The sequence below is a fragment of the Calidris pugnax genome, unplaced genomic scaffold, assembly GCF_001431845.1.
Source record: "Calidris pugnax isolate Ruff unplaced genomic scaffold, ASM143184v1 scaffold81, whole genome shotgun sequence".
NCBI lineage: Eukaryota > Metazoa > Chordata > Aves > Charadriiformes > Scolopacidae > Calidris > Calidris pugnax.
Genome location: NW_015090880.1, coordinates 4519250 through 4536850, shown reverse-complemented (window position 1 = coordinate 4536850; position 17601 = coordinate 4519250). Strand labels below are relative to the sequence as shown.

Below are 17601 nucleotides of genomic sequence, written 5' to 3'. Positions count from 1 at the left end.
ATGTAGTTCAAGTGTGAAATAGTTTGCTTTTATTAGAGAATGAAGTATTTAGGGTTGTGTTCTTCCTTGTTTCCGCTCTGGTAATGTCCCTTGTCTAAATCAATCTTATTTTAAATTCTTCCTTCCCTGTGCAATGGAGATATTTTTGCTGCCTCATCAACTTTCAGTGAATAAGTATGTTGTTTTAGTACTGTTCTGACTGTAGAGTTTCCTTGCACTCCTTGTGTCTGTCTTCGTAGGGCTTTCTTGTCTTCACTTAGTAATTCTGTCCCTGTCCTGGGGGTTGTGTGTTTGCGTGCAGGATTTTTTTTTCCTTTTAGTTTTTATTTATTGGTTGGTTTTTTGCCTAGCCTGTCATTTGACTTAACCTCTGCTTGCTCATTTCATGTCTTATGTTTTCCCCCACCCTTTTGTAGCCTTTTCTCATGCTGCACCTACTTATATGTAAATATTCTCAGAACTTGCTTAAGTTCCTCCTATTACTGGCTGTTTGGTCAGGTGCTGCCTGCTTTCCTGTTCCATTTCTGTAAAGCACAACTGAGCATCTTCAAAGACTGAAGTATCTTCCATTCATGTTTCTCTGTCGTGTTTCTAATTTTTTACTGAAATTACAAGGTCAGGGACTGCATTCTGGTACAATATTATGGTGTTAAACATCTTTTCATACCATAAAGCACAGTTATTAGCATGTATTAAATCCAGGACATAGCATCATGTATTAAGGTAATGTACAAAGACTGAACTGCTGGACTCTGTGTGAGGTTCTATGCTTTCATCTATTCCTTGACTATTAAAGCTGCTTTTTTTAAAAAAAATTACTTAAATTGTTGAGTTAAATTGCCATCATTTATATCAGTCCTGGGAGAATTTGAGATGTGTTTCTGTTGTTATATATCTATCTACAAAAGCTTAGTTCTGAAGTTGCTGTGGTTGCTTCTTTGCAGCCATTCATTCCTGCCTCTGGTGACTTTTCCTTGCTGGGTGCTTTTTTCAGTGTCATTTTTTTCTTCTAATTTTCTCTACGTCAGAGCAAACCCTTTAGGCTGATATGAGGGAAGGATGGTGCAGGAGCTGGTGGGAGGGAAGCAGAGGACTCTTCTTTTTAGGAAAAAATGCCAGCTTATGGTTTGGAGTGTCTGTGAAACTACCAGCGCAGGGAAGCTGTCTTTGTACAGGTATATTTACACAGGATGACCCAGACATTGTAGTGAAAAATGCTTTAGATGTACCTAAAATGTATATAATTTCAAAGCTTTACTTTTCTAGAATGAAATACACCGAACCAGAACATTTTAGGATCAGCTAATTTTTTAAAGCATTGTTTCTGAAGGTATTTTTACAGATCATACGACGTTCACAGGAATTTTTCTGAGTGACTATAAAGCTCTCAAAAAGTTGCTGGTACAAATTCACGAGTTAGTGTAGTTGGCAGGAAAAGCATGGTTTAGAGACAGAAGTATGTATTTAGAAAAGGCTGATTATGTACAATGGTGAGTGGGAAGAGCAAGTATTTATAAACAAGCCTGCTCAGAAGAAAGCATGAATAGTATTTTCTCCATGGAACATCTTCAACTTATTTTTTTTACAGATCTGAAAGTGTTAGTCAGTTCTCCAGTGTATGAGACTTAATGAGGTTTTATGTAAAGCTGTGTAGAAGAGTTTTCTTTTGCTTCCATTTGGCTCTTGATTTAGCTACAGAAGATATTGACCAAACTTTGCTTATTTTCAGTGTCTCCCATTTTGTAACAAAGTAACTAAAATAGAGGTCTTGTATCCTAATGCTGGAGTTGTTCTGGGGGAGCTTGTGGTACATGTGGATGATTTTTTTTCTTTTCTTGAAAACAGATCTGAGCCACTTAACTCTTCTCACCACTGTTTCTGGCTTTCTAACACACCGGTCTTTCAGTGCATGCTGATAACTTAAAATTCCTAGAGGTGTAGATACAGGCTGCTTTGATAATTAGGAGGATGTGCCACTTTTAATTTTTGTGCTGTATTGGTTAACAGTTCTTCCCATCATTAATGAACTAATTGGTTTTCTCTACGGATGAGATGTAAGTGAATTTCAGGAGTTCAGCTGATACCAACTTCTAGGTGTCATTCTCATAGACTGGTAAAACAGGAAAGGTAACTTTCCTCATTTGACACTAATCACTTCCACTGAAGTAAATGGAAATTAATAAAATCTTACTATCCCTGTGGAAATGATATATATTTTTTTTTTCAGAAGTGAGTTTATGATCTTAACAATTTCTTTCTCAGATACACAGGCAGATACTTCGTAGTTTTGTAGATTGATTTGAGTATGATCTTTTAAAGACACTTTAAAATAGTGTTCAGACTTTGCAGTACACTGTCACAGTGTGGATTCTTTTAAATAAGTCCTTCATTAATACACCTTTGTATTATGTTTCTTCTCAGATGACTTGTTCAGAGTGAGCTTAAGCTGGAGGCACTGGGCACAGCTGTGTAGGAGGTGGACTCTTGGTACCTGGTGACATGATGGTAGCAATGATGTTGCTGACGAAGGGACTGGGTTTGAGGAACAAGGAAACAATTGGAGTTGTGGATGAAAGCAGAAGGAGCAGAAACCTGCTTTCCAGGGCTGCTTTCCCTTGCTTTTGCTGAGTTATTGTCTTTCTCCTGTAGGAATAGGGTGTAGTTCTGCCCCCTTTGTAGCAGCCTTTCGAACACAGAATGAGTAGATGAGGTAAGAAAGAGGGATGAAGGACTGGTGCATACTGGGCTGATGGGAACGGCAGGAAGGAGGAGCTGAAGGATGGTGTGCAGGAGTTGGAGGTTCTTCGTCCTGGGATAATTGATAGAAGAGTTGGGCCTAAAAGAAGCAAGTGACCTGCGTTGTATCCCAGAAAACCTTCCTCCTTCCTGCTTTCCAGGAATCCACTGTGCTGCCACGGCAGGACTGATTTTTGCCTACAGGTTGAAGAGTCTGGAGCTGACTCGGTCTTTTGTGGTGCAAATGTTTCCTGTTGAGTGGCTGGAGTTCCCATGTAACTTACTGGTACTGGGATAAAACTGTTCATCAGCAACCAATTGCATAGATGGGAAGAGCTTCAAGAGCATCATGTAAATGGGAGCATGTTTTAATGTCTAAATTGCAACACTGAGGTCAGGAGACTACACTCTAGAAGCCTGAGACACCTCTGTGACTTTGAAGGAGTTGTTTATGGCACAAACTGCAGTCACATCTCTGACTGGGATGTGAACTTACCACTTGCTTTTAACCAGTGCAGCCACAGCAGCAGGGAATTCAGCAATGTTGGAAAAAAACTTCTTGAGAAACAAGCCTTTTTATGATAGAAGACATACTGATAAAAAATACATGGGTTTAAAACAAGTGGCAGTTTTCTAGACTTCTGTATAGGGGCAAAATGTTTCGTGCTCTGTTTTCTGCAGGGTTGGTGGTGTAAAGGGGAGCTGGTGGGTGCTGCTTTCGGGCAGGCCATGGCCATCTTAAACTTGGTTTATTTCCCCAACCCATTGCTGATGGGTTAATAGTCTATGGAAAGATAAGTGTTACTATTTAGCAAGGAGTAAATAACAATGAAAACAAAGAACAGTTTGGGCTTATAGTATGGAAAAAAATTAAAATGGGCTTGTCAGTGTTTAGAATAATAGTGGAATCCCCCTTCATGGGGGAAGTAAAGCTCCTGGGGTGCTCTGTAGGGAGTAGTTCTGCTCTGACACGGTATTATTTACTGGGTCTCTTCTGTCTGTCTTCGGTGATATGCTTATGTATTACAGCTGTCATTTGTTACGAAAGCTTTGGTCTCGTGGTAGCAGAGTTGGATAGCTTTTTAATTTAACATTTGTAGTAGTAATGCCTAATATGGTACATTGGAAACAATATAGTGTTCTGCTTTGGCTGTATAATGCTAATTGGAGTAATAATCTGGTGAGACTCAGTGATGCTGTTTAATCTATCCACGCCATTCCCTTTTGGGACCTTGATTCTTCTTTCTATTTTTGTTTCTGGTTTTATTATTATTCACTGGGTCCTGTGTTCCCCTCTGTTTGTGAGGTGCTTAATGGCTTCTTGTGAAGGAAGAGGGAGGTCTGTTTTCATCTTTGGATTTCCTCAATTCTTGCAAATTTGTCACTCCTAATAAAAGAAGGGGGTTTGTGTTTGAGTCTCTGTAGATAAACCTGAGCTAAGTTTCCCCCCTTTTCATCTCAATTGTTTCTTTGAGGCCAAGGAGAAAATTAAGGCAAAGATAACATGTCACTGTTTGTGGTTTTTTCTTTTTTTTCTGGTGAAAATGGGCTAATGTGACTTCATTGGGCTGTGGTTTTATATTTGGTAGTGCTGGCGCTGGAGAATAACGTGTGGGGCACAAACGTCACGGTGCTGGGGAGTCAGCACAAATAGTTGTGTCAGCCCCACAGAAGGTCAGATGGTCTGTGGGGTGGAAAATAGTCCGGGCTGTTTACGCTAGTTGTATTACGAAAGACAGCCTGTAGAAATACAGCCTTGGGCTGAGGAGTATTGCTTTGAGCAGGAGCTGAAGGGCTGTCCAGGGGCTCAGTTTTTATGCTTGTTTGATTTCAGCCCTTTTATTCCAGATTGCACGAATTACAGATAAACGTCAAAGATAACTTCTTTATTGTTGGTTTGTTACTCTCCCTGTTTCTTCTTTTTCTCTGCTGGCATCTCCATCCTGTAGCTGTGAAAGCTTCTGCACCAGCATGAATAGAATAAAATTGATATTAACTGGACTAACTCAGTTACTATCAAGTTGCTCCCTGTGCTGCTAAGAAATGCATGAGCCAGAGGAGGCCCAGAACGACTTCTGTGGCTGTTGGGTGGGGCAGTTGGTGTAGAAGGGCTTTCCTCAGCAGTTTCCCACCTTGAAAACTTCAATATTTAGAATTCTGTGAATGATAAAGCTTTAAGTTGTAAGGCAGAAGGTAACTCGTGGAGATCTTAATAGATGATTTGCTGTTGTGGGAACGGTTTTCAGGAGTCAAGGTTGTTTTGCTCAAATACTCATCAGCAACTGGTAACTGTGATAAAAAATATATTTGAAGGTACCATTAAATGCTTTTAAGGTGCACAGAGACCGAGTGGTTAGTTACAAAAGGGCTTTCAGTGAGATATGTGTAACGGAAGCAGATAATGCTGTGTACAATTGCTGTATAGTTTCCAGACCCAAAACACTTTCTTCTCCCTTCCTTTCTTTTTTTTTTTCTTTGTTTTTCTCCCCTTCTCTTGTGAACTCAGTGAAAACTTCAGGCAACACATAGGCTCACCAATGAATTGTATCACGTGCATATTTCACGTTCAGGTTTGAATTTTAAGTGGATACCTGTTCTTTAAGGAAATGGCTTACCTATTAATGGCAATTGACTTATGTAATATTGTTCTACTGTAATAATTTGAATAGTTATCATGCTTTAAATTCAGGAAGAAAAATACTGCATTACTTGCCTCATTTGTTTTAGGACTGGTGGTACCAGCGTGGATGTTGTTTTCCAAACATAAAGTTATGCTGCTTTTCTGTGGTTTTAAAGCTGACTTTACTATGTCTTAATTCTTGTGTTTTTTGCAGGGTTCAGTGGTCTCAGTTTAAAGGCTATTTTATTTTCAAACTGGAGAAAGTAATGGATGATTTCAGAACCTCAGCTCCTGAACCAAGAGGGCCCCCCAATCCAAATGTGGAATATATTCCCTTTGAAGAAATGAAAGAAAGAATCTTGAAAATTGTCACTGGATTTAATGGGTATGTATCTTTTTTTTTTCCCCTAAAATCAGGATAAAAAAAATATTTTCCCAATTTTAACTTAATAGTTTTTATTATCTGCGACTGTTTGTTTTGCTTCTTCAAATAGATGAGCAGAAGCAAATATATTCCTTGGAAATATATTGCGGTAGTTTCAGAACTTTCACTTTGTTATTCTGCTTTCAAATGAAAATTACAACATCCTGTGACATGTCACTTAATTCAATTTTTTCAATATGTAGGTACTTTTAAAGTAATACCCTTCAATGAAGCACGGTATCACTGTGTATTTAACAGGTAAAATAGATAGTAAGGTCAGATTTACTTCATATTTTGAAATACCTAATTGAGGGAAGTCTTTTGGTGCCCAGTTCTGAATTGCTGTGTAGCAGTTTGGTAGCTCTTGAAGTAATGCTGTCATAAACATGGTGTGACCAGGAAGCAAAGTCTACTTGGGTTTGAATTGTAAAATCATGCCAGATTCAAATTTATAGATGGAGTGATACTTGCTAATTGAGAGACTTGCAGTATTCAATCTCTTGCTGACAGTTCTTAAGATTGAAGTGTATACCCTTTGCTGGTTTCGTAATTATGGAAATTTTGTTTCCTTTAAAATAAAGCTCCTGATGATTTTTTTGTCTTTTATTTGGTGTGTGTCTTTTAATAGCTTATTTAGTATTTTTCTAGTTTCTAAACTGGATTGCAGACTTACCCTAAGCGGAGACATCCTGCTTGTGAGTCTTAGTGCTTGCTTGAGAGAGAATTTTTCACCATTTTTCTCAGCTTTTCAGTAAACAGACACACTATAAAGCTCATCTCCCTGTTACCCTGAAATTTCCGATTTGGAGGCACTACTAACATGTCTTTAGTTCCATATATTTTCTTACACTGTCATTGTTCCATGCTGCTTAATTTATCTGCACTTGAAGTGTCTCTTAGAAAGCAGATCTCCTCTCACACCCCCCCCGGCCCTGCCCCCTGTTGCTTTGTATTAGATACTTCTAAGATTGTGAGATTCAGCTTGTTCTCAGCCACCCTGTATTTCTACTGGGCTGCTTCACTGAAGGAATTTAAAAACAAACCTCTGCTTTATGTCCCAGTCTGCCTCTCACCCGCCTCCCTCAGCTTTTCGTTAATGCTTCGCTGCCCACAAAATTAGTAACGTTCTGGCGTGGAGACAGCTAATGAATGGGCTGCTGTTATCTTCTCTTGTTCCAAAGTGAACTAAACAAACCTCTGGGTGACCAAGAGGAGCTTACTCTGTGGCCGTGCTATTTTTATTTTCATCTATTGCTTTTACACTCGAGTGCTCAACTTCCTCATACTTTAAAGTGGAACACCCAGGCTCTGAGGAAGCAAACTGCATACGTTTGTTACCTTAAAGAAAATAATCCATTAGGATGTTCAGAGTCCAGGATTGTAGAAAAGTTAATTTAGTAAATCCTGTAACTCTACAGTGAGGGTATGATTGTGAAGGCTGAATCATGTGGGAATGTGTCTGAAAAGTAACACCAGCAGGTTTTGGGTTGTGCGATTGGACATATTCAGGCTTCTTATTTACAGCTGTGGGTGTGATTTCAGGACACTGTAGTGGAGAAGGAACCTACTTGATGTGATCTTGTTATTAGGATGTATTTGTTGGTGTTTGTTTAAAGGAGTGAGGGGGAGGAGTTCACTAAAAGTAGCTAATTTTTTTAAACTTTTTAAAGTCAAAGGGGTAACAAATTAAGAACAACCTCTCTTTGAGGGTCTTTCTAGATGAAGTGTCTTTTAAAGAAAGCTCAAACTGGCTGTTCTAACCTTGCTGTATCTTGGTTGACACTGTGTAATATGCCTGCAGAGCCAGACTCTTGTGCTTTACTTTAAAATTGCTTTGGAATAGGAAGTTCTTCAGCCTTGCCATTTTCTTTATCCTTTGCTAGTGAAGCAGAAGGTTCCAAGGTAAGTTATTGAGGATCTCAGGTGACAGAGGAGTCTTCACAGCATTAATGTAACAGACATAATCACAGAATGATATGCGGTTGGAAGGGACCTCTGGAGATCATCTAGTCCAACCCCCTGCTAATCATAATAAAAATTTTCATTTATGTAAATTGTAGCCGAGAATACACTATGACTGTTATAAGTAATTTCCCGAGATACCTGTTGAATCCTGTCCATACAATGACTTTTTAGTTCTTTCTGAACTGTTGTGCTAAGAAGTGCAGTTTTGAATGTTTATGTATGGAATCGTAAGAAGGCAGATTAGGACTATTTACACACTGAACTAATTACATTTCTAGGCCTTTACGGTCAATTTTTGTACTTCTCGTAAACTTTGGTGTTCATGTATAGATTTACACCAATTTCAATTACTTCTAATTCAAAATCACATTGTTAAACTATTTTAAAATAGTAGTTATGCTGAAAAGAACTCGTGAGGTGAAGTTAATTTTGGGTTTTGCCAACAAAAACTGCTTACCACTCAGAAATGTTGAACAAATGACATGCAAAGGAGGTGATAGTGTGACGCGTGGTGCCATCTGCTGCTCAATGAATGAAGTTCAGTTTGCTGTGGAAAACTTTGGAGGGGAATGAACTGGGTTTCTCTTTTGTTTAGACCCTTCATAGCTGAGAGTAAAATTAGGAAGGGAACTTTTGCTCCTCGAGTTAATTGCAGGCTGTGACTTTGAATGTGCTTATTCCCCAAGTAGCCAGAACTGTCTTGATGTTTGCAAAATATTTCATGTCTTAGAGCTCCTGGTGTCCAGTTAAGTAAAGATTTAAACAGGCAGTGATTCTCCAGGTTGTCTTACAGATTTGACTGATGAAAAAGAATTTAAAAGTCTGTATTTTTGTTTTTGTGGATTAAATTGATTTTCAAATGGACAGTCTAGTGGAAAAAAAATTACAAAGCCCCTTAAAAAAGGACTCCTCAACACCAAAACAAAACAGCCATCAATGAGAAACAATAAATACAATTAGTGCTGTACCTGTGTGGAAAAGTTAACAGATGAAGTGAGCTCTTTGTGCCTCAGTTAGTTGGGAATTTGGTTAAAAGAGGCCACTACACAGAAGCTGAGCATCATGAAGAACTTGGGTATCAAAAAGGTCAGTTGTCGACCAAAAGTTGAATGAACAGTAGCACTATTTGACTGATACTAAGGAAGCCTTAAGTAAATCAGTAACGAGAGAACAATCGTCAAGCTCAAGAGCCTTCATGTAATAAACCAAATTAAAAGGAACACTTGTTCCTGGTTTGTACTTAGTAAACTTTGGGAATGGGGGAGGAGATACATTTCACTTCCCTATTCCCTTCCAGAAGTATTTTGCATGTGTGCCAAAACACTTGGTTTCTGCCATTTTCCTTGCTTTTAAGCAATAACATGTCAAAATAAATATTTTGGAAATACTGTTGTCTTAAAGCATTACTTCTTGTAATTGTTTAGTGTATTTAATGCTTCGTCAGCTGTATTGTAACTCTCCACAGCTGATGGATGGAGATTAGCTTCACCATCTTTCTGGTCTTGAAGTCAAGTGAAGATAAGTTGGTACAGTGTAATTTGAGGTGAATACCAAGGGAAGGTGTTAATTAGTAGAGTAAATGTGTGTTTTTTCAGGTAGCTGTGTTGGATCTAGGGCTAAGGGTGGTTACGTCGCACCCTGCCTCCTTTCTGTCTTCCAGCTGAGGATTATAATTTCCTCAGCAAGGTAATACACAGACAATTCTGAAAAACATACTTAAATTTGTTGATATTGGTCACTCTCTTCCTGATTGCTGCTTGCTTTTAGTCAAAGCGTGTGCTACGATCAATCACAGCTGACCCTGTTTCCACTGAACTAATGGTTGATCTGTGCATCTTTAAGATGTGTCTTTTTAGCAGATGAACTAAGCTTGAGAGACATAGTGTGTTAGCTGAAGATACTGTGTCCCGAGTTCCTCAAAAAAGAATAAAAGTTGAATATTTTTTTTAAAAATGACAGTATAAGGATATCTACACACACATACATGTATCTAAGTCTGTATTGCTATTACTCTGAAATTGGTCATATTCTCCGTCAATAAATGGTTCTTCAGTATTGTATTAAATAAACTTCTAAGATGAATTTTTGAAATGTTTGTCTTAAACTTCAAATAATTAACTGTAACAATGTATGATTGTCTATTTTATTGAAATAACTTTTAAAGTATTTTCCTATTTTGTCAAAAGTCACAGAAGTTTGTTAAAATGTGACACTGAATTGGCAATGAAAGTGTGTGACATCTCAGGTAGATGTATGTAAAGTATTGTTTGTCTGAAAGGTCAGTTTCTTATTTAAGTAAGGGATGAAATTGAGTGCAAAATTGTCAGAAAATAGAATGAATGGGATGATTACGGGTTTCTATCTCTTCCTCAGAGTTTAATTCTATTTACTGAGCTGTTCTTTGATAGATAGATCAAGCATCGTTATTTGTAACAGCTACAGTATAATGGTTCTACTAATTTCAATATTGAATGTTTTTTTCTGTAAATGTATTTTGTAAAACATGAAATAAACTACACGTTGAGAATTCTTTAGCTCTAGTGTGTATGACTCAAATTTGTTTTAAAGCACTTACTGTTTCTGTTCTACATATTTGAATAAAAAATGCAGTTATAAACTGGTTTACTGTTGATGATCTGATTTACTTTTCCTTGTTTTAATGAATTGTTTGAGTTGTGGGATGATGTATTTAGGACTCTATTAAAGAGTTTTGTGGTGGTGAGCACAACACGCAGTGCTTTTTACCTCAGTGTGTGAAACTGGGGGGAAAAATAAGGCCTTGAGTTACCAACCTATATTGCTAATGCTAACAAATTTCACTACTGCTTTCTTTCTGCCTTCTCAGTAAAGGGGGATAAAGCAATAATGTTGTTGCTTTCTAGGAATCAGTCATTAAAATAAAATTAAATTGTTATAAATCTATTTTATTACAGCATCCCCTTCACTATTCAGCGACTCTGTGAGTTGCTGACAGATCCTAGGAGGAATTACACAGGAACAGACAAATTTCTAAGAGGTGTGGAAAAGGTATGTATTTTTTCTGAGAGAACACAGCTAAATAGTCCTAACTACTGCTTAAAAAACTTCTGAATTACTGCCAAAGGTGTGTTGGTTTCATTATGGCTCATAGCCACAGTCCAGCTACTCTAAGTGTATGAGTTGTTTCTTACCTTTTAACATAAGCTATTTAAGATATAAAAATAAATCTCAGGGCTGCAACTGTTGTGCTTCCTAACAGCTATGGAATACTCAAGCTGTACTTTGCAGAGGGTGTGATGTCACTTTTTATATTGAGTCCTAGCTAGAAATAATCAAATAATCTGAAATATTTCTGAATTACTGCCAAAGGTGTGTTGGTTTCATTACATTCATAGCCACAGTCCAGCTACTAGCTACTCTAAGTTGTTTCATACCTTTTAACATAAGCTATTTAAGATATAAAAATAAATCTCAGGGCTGCAACTGTTGTGCTTCCTAACAGCTATGGAATACTCAAGCTGTACTTTGCAGAGGGTGTGATGTCACTTTTTATATTGAGTCCTAGCTAGAAATAATCAGATAATCAGCTGAAATACTTTGAATTTTTTTGATCAGGCATTTCCTCCCACATTTAAGATGGGAATTTTGATCAGGCATTTCCTCCCACATTTAAGTTTAGATTAGATCCAGTAGGTGAAGGAGAATAAGGCCCCTTTTCCCCCAGTGTCTTTTATTTCAGTATTTAAATCCTCTTGTGTAGGAGACTATACAGATGCCATTTAGTGGTATTTTATAGCTTGTGTCAGAATATGGGAACTTTCAGGTAACAGACTTTCAGGATATGGTTCCACATAGGATTTTCTTGATGGCAAAATTGGCTTGAGGTTCCTACTTAGACTATTTGGTCAAAGAGGTTACCTTGTAAATGGATTGCTTTTGACTCTTACAGTGGATGCGATCGGGTGTGTTCTTGCATGTTCAGATGGGAGGGAGATGGTCAGGAATAAATGATGAGATGGGGATTTCACAAAGCAGTTCCATAGCCAACGATGAGACCTGTGAAACCACACCTCAGGTTTTAAGGAGAGCCCTCATTAAAGTCCATCTGGATTAATTTAACTGCCCCTGTGATAAAAGTTCCCCTGTATAATTGGGCTAAGTATTGATTTGAAGAGAGAAACTTACCTAATTTTTAAGTTAAAATTGATTTATTCTGCAGTGCCATTCAAGAGGGAGAGGTGGTTGAGCAAAACATACTGAATTAATCATTATTTCTGCCCTTTGTTTATTCAGGGGTAAATAATTTAACATTTGAAATATGGCTGTGCTGAAAATAGCTAATAGCGCTTGCAAGCTTTTGAATGCAGGGCTTGTGTATGAATACATCATTCTCCAGCAATTCAGAAGTTTTTCAGTATTTCAGGATACTTTGGTTTCCAGAGGTACTTCAGTTAGAAATTGCAAATACTTGGGCTTGAGGCTTAATGTGCTGGTTTTATTATGACAGTAACATGCTCAGGAAAACACTGACTTGTAGTGAAATTATGGCCTAACCTTCTGAAGAGGTATCTGTCATCTGTTGGTAGCTTTCAACCCAATTTTCTGGATACAGATATCCCCAAAACCCTTTAACTCTGAAGTATCTGTTGGTAGCTTTCAACCCAATTTTCTGTGGAGATACTTTAACAGATATCACCAAAAACCTTTAACTCTGAAGATTTGGGGTGTTATCAAGAGCTGAAGCTTCTGTTTCTGGACTCTTAATGTGTTGTTTGTGTGTTACAGAATGTCATGGTTGTCAGCTGTGTATATCCATCTTCAGAGTAAGTATCATTCTTTTTCTTGAAACTTTAAGGTTGTGTTAGTAGAGGGGAGAACGTGTGTGTGTGTGTGTCTATAAGTATCATTCTTTTTCTTGAAACTTTAAGATTGTGTTAGTAGAGGGGAGAACATGTGTGTCTCTCTAATATATTTCTTTACTCAAGACCCACGCAGAGTTCGGTTTTCATTATCAGTAGTTAAGGCAACAGCAGTGATTGTGGTCTGCAGGGGTCACCTGGAGTGATTTGGAAATGAACAGCCAGCTTTGGCATCAGGTTTATGGTACAGTTGAGTATTATCCCCCAACTCTAAGCTGCTATTTTATACCAGAGCTGGTGGTGGAAAAATGGTGGGAGACTATTGAAGCTGGGGGGGGTGTGTGGGGTGGAATTCTGTGAAATGACCTCGAAGTAATTATAAATTCCTTTATTCATAACATTCTAATGCTTACTTCTTTTTTGTTCTTGTTAGGAAAAATAATTCCAATAGTTTAAATCGGATGAATGGTGTTATGTTCCCAGGAAATTCACCAGGGTACTCTGATAGGTGAGTTTAGTTTTGGGAGTTAATTTTTTCTGGGTAAAAGCAAGATTGTTCTGGAAAGAGCTGGTTCAGATCCTTTATCGTTACCTACTCTGATCCCAAATGGGTACTATCAAAAATGGGGTGTTACATGGAATATTGGGGGAGGGAGGGTAGAGCAGGCATGAACATACAGACTGTGTACTCTGGTTTTTGGTCTTTTTGTAACCTCATTGTTTAGATGGGTGGGGTTTTTTTTGTTATTTAAGGTTTTTATCATAGTTTGTATATTTTAGGCAAGGAATTTTTTATTCAATATAAAACAGCAAAATACTTGATCTTTTTGTTTTGATGATCTTTTAGAACAAGGCTGCTTTCTGCCTATTAGAAACAAATTAGTAAAAGGATGCCTTAATTTTTTTATTATTATTTTTACAGATCTAATGTAAATGGTCCTGGAACTCCCAGACCAGTAAATCGACCGAAGGTTTCTTTGTCAACTCCTATGACAACAAACGGTTTGCCGGACAGCACGGAACACAAGGAGTCAAGCTTGCAGCAAACAGAGGATAAAAAACACAGGTTCGTGAGGAGTAGTGTATCTTGAGCTCTTATTATTCTCAATTATTTTTACTTACATTTTAAAATGCTTTTAAAATGTAATGGCTATCTAAGGTATGCATAATTAAGTCTTAACGTACAAGTATCCGCAGCAGGACTCAATGTGTACTCATTGCTGTCTGGGCTGTCTAGATAAATGTTAGCTCAATTGCAGTAACACATCTTGTAAGTTTACTGGATGTGTACTATATATAAATGAAGAGTGAATAATAAAGTTCAGAAACACACAGGTACCATATTTGTGTCAGGATGTTAAACTATAACCAGCCCCTTCTGTTGTTTATAGTGACTCACCAGCATCTGAATCGGAAGGGGCTCAGAGCAGCCCAGTAAAAAATAAGCACTCTGAAGATGATCCTGCAGAAGCAGAAGGACATGAGGTAAAAAGACTTAAATTTGACAAGGAAGGGGAAGCCAGAGATTCACCAACCCAAACTGCCTCCAGTGAAGTTTCTTCAGCTGTGGGGGAAGAGACAGAAACATCTTCTACATCTCAGGATAAAGAAAAAGATGCTACTTGTGCCAGACAGCACTGTACAGAGGAAGAGGAGGAAGGTAGTTCACATTTTATTGTTCTTGCTCTGGGCATTTTCCAAGGAGTGGGGATGTTCTTTGCAGGGGGACAATGCTGTTGGGATTGTTGAATGTCTTCAGTTATGCATAAAGATGAACTGCTTGTTCATACTTCACTTTAGCTTAATTTAGCAATTCGGTTATTTCTTCTTTTTTCTCTGTCCTACATCTCTAATTAAAATTTTATAAAATGGTACTTAAAATCTTCTTGGGCAGTAATGATGCACCAAGAATTTGAGAATTCCTACATGGTCAGATGTTCTCATCCCTTCTCCAGAAGGGGGATGGGTCGTATCTACATTTGACTGTCTTTATTAATAATAAATTACTGAAATACAGACACAAAGCTATGCGCTTTCACTGAGGAGGCTGAGCAACAATCTCTTCAGATCCTATTATTAGAACAGTGACAATTACCTTGCATTAAGGCACACCCTGTACCTAATTGGAAAAAAAGATCACTGCAGTTAAAAGACTGATCTATTTCTTGTATATTCTCCAAAGTTTCCTCTTAAATATTTATTTTTTTGTGGATCATGTATTTGTAAAAATGGTCCTCTAGATCATGATGGATGTACGCCTGAAACAGTAATGTTTTCAACATTTCCAAAAGGCTGCTTCTGGAGATAAATGAAGGAATGTGGGGAAGCAAGAAAAAGTTCCTTGTTAGACTGTGCCTTTATCCACTGATGCTTACCTAAGTGAAGCTACCTAGTTAATAAAAATAATTGGGCTTTGTTTTACGGTATATTAGGACAGTTTGGTTATCCTGATGAAGAGCAGCCTGCTCTAGTGGGAGGTGTCCCTGCCCAGGGAGGGGGGTTGGAACTAGATGATCTTTAAGGTCCCTTTCAACCCAGACCATTCTGTGAAGTTGGCTAATACTTTGTCTTCTAATAAGATTGGGGATTGTCAGTGTTTTAGTAATAAAAGACACTTTTAGTAATACTGTACTCTCACCGTTTCTAGAGTCCTTCATGTCTCCCAGAAACCTTGGTCCAGACAGAAAAGATAAAGACACTGAATCCTCAACTGTGAACGAAGAGACCTCGGAGGAGAACAATCAGATGGAGGAGTCGGAGGAGTCTCCAGCGGGGAAGGATTTACACTCAGCTGACAGTGCAGGCGGTGGCTCCGGCAGCAGCAGAGCTGAGGGCAGTGAAACTGCAGAGCTGGGCTCCTGCGCTACTGAGACTCCCCAAACTTCCTCAGAGACCCCTATGGAAAACAGTGATGAAGCCACAGAAGTTGCAGATGAACCTATGGAGCAAGACTAATTTAAATACACTTAGATGCAGTATTTTCCATAAGGCTCCGGTTTTACACTGTATAAATAATTTTATGTAATAAAGTGGACCTTTAGTTTTACAAAAAAAAAAGAAAAAAGCAGGTTGTAAAATAAACTTCTCCATGGATTGAACCTTGAAAGAGTTGTACGTGATAAGAACTGTGAATACCAGCTCCTTCAGGTCCTGCTTACCGCTGAACTTTCGTTTGGTCAAATCAGTGGTTTGTGTATAGTTTTTTTTATTTAGAATAAAAGTTTTTAAACTGGAAGGTAATTATAATTTTGACAACTTTTTTGGAGATTACCACACCTAGTTGTATGTAAGCAAGAAAGCTTTTTGTCTCGTCTTTTTCTGACAGCTATAGCAATTACTTCATATTTTGGTTACAGTTTCAACATTTGACATGTGAAATATGGGGTTTCATGCTGGTTTCCAGATTTTTATTTGAATACACACTATGAAACCTTATGTTGTGTGTTTAAAATGTGTTACATTTCACACACATATATGCACGCATGCACATGTATGTGTACCCTCACTGTTCTAAGGGGGAAATGGTCTATTTTTCTGTTTCTATAGAAGACAAATACAGCAAATACTTTTTCTATAGCGAAAGACTGAGTTCACCTCTCAAGGCACTTTGTTTTGCCTCTGGAAAAGGAAACAAATGAAATCTGGCCCATATGAAACCCTGGAAATAGTAACATTGTTGAAAACACCAGAGTAAACACATTCCAAGAGAACTGTTCAGATTACAACATTTTTGTACACTTCTGAGGTGCCTGAGTGAAAGGATTTCATTTATTTATGAGAAAATGTGCTTTATGTTGAGAACGTTGTAATCAAAACAATAGCTTAAACTTTTGTAGAAGAAATGTTTGAAAATACGATAAGAAAATACCTTGGAAGAAACGAACAGGTACTTGCCTTTTTGAGCGCTTCTTGGAGCATTGTGAATATTGTAGAGAAACCTCAAAATTATTCAGAGTATGCGGAGGGCATTGCTCCGATCACACCGCTGTATTGGAAGAATTAATATATATATATGACTGCAGTTATGTACCTGAGCTAAATGACAAAAAGGTTTAGGGGTGCATAGAAATCACCATGATTTGTATAACATTTTGGAAGCGAACTGAATATTTTTGAACATGCTACTTTTGACAGCCAGTGTTACATATTTTATTTTATTTTTTTTTTCCTCCAAACCAGCTCAAAGCACAAACTACTGCTTTAAACTCTGGATATTTTCCCATATTTAAAGACATGCAAGCTGCAACCTCCCGGTCACAATTACTGGCTGCCAAATTTATACCTGTTTCTTCAACTGTACCTTTTTGATATTTAGAATTTTTAAATTTCTGTAAAGTAGATTTTTTGTAGATTGTAATGAGTGCTCACTGCCATTGTGAAACGGTATATAATTGTATAATTTCTGTGTGTAAACTGAATGCTTGGGCTTTCAATACAGTATTCATATAAAGCAATAAATATTAATGTTATGAAATATCTGAGTACATTTTTATCAGAATTGTCCCTCTTCGGTTTGAAGTTCACATACCTGGAGTACAAAAATGACCTCTAAAATGCATGCTGATAGTTTCTTGTACTACATGGTATGCTCTGTATCGTTTGGGGGAAAGCTAGGTTTTGATTTAATGCCAGAATAATTTGGCTCCGTTGGAATATTTATAAAGTTACTTCTTGCTGACGTTACCTATCAAGTTCTAAGCAGACAGGGTTCAGGGAGATGCTTGCCAAAAGAAAAAATAAATTATTAATTGAGATCCCCTTAACAGAAGAAAAATTGTACTTCGACTCATTTTCGTTGTGCTTAAGGGCTGGATGTGTGTGTTAGAATTAAAGGACTGAACCAAAATGTTGAAATTCAGAAAGTTTAAAAATCCAGTGACATCTTAATTTTTTTTTTTTTAACATTTTGCCAATGAGAACAAAATTTTAGAATTTTTAAGTTTAGAGATTTCTGAAATTTTCTTTAGACTGTTTTATTTGTGAAGATATTGTCAATAAACTCGTTCTTTAAGCACCTG

General features: G+C 37.6%; 1 protein-coding gene across 1 annotated transcript in view; it reads left to right on the top strand.

The window, feature by feature from the left end:
* Nucleotides 1–17308, top strand: part of PPP4R2 (protein phosphatase 4 regulatory subunit 2) — a 66190-nt gene extending 48882 nt beyond the window's left edge. The window contains exons 2-8 of the mRNA XM_014946795.1: nucleotides 5571–5741; nucleotides 10679–10772; nucleotides 12510–12547; nucleotides 13017–13091; nucleotides 13506–13649; nucleotides 13975–14243; nucleotides 15231–17308. Coding sequence (XP_014802281.1) covers nucleotides 5571–5741; nucleotides 10679–10772; nucleotides 12510–12547; nucleotides 13017–13091; nucleotides 13506–13649; nucleotides 13975–14243; nucleotides 15231–15538 — 1099 coding nt within the window. The 3' untranslated portion in view covers nucleotides 15539–17308. The remainder of the gene's footprint in view (nucleotides 1–5570; nucleotides 5742–10678; nucleotides 10773–12509; nucleotides 12548–13016; nucleotides 13092–13505; nucleotides 13650–13974; nucleotides 14244–15230) is intronic.
* Nucleotides 17309–17601: the final 293 nt, after the last annotated feature.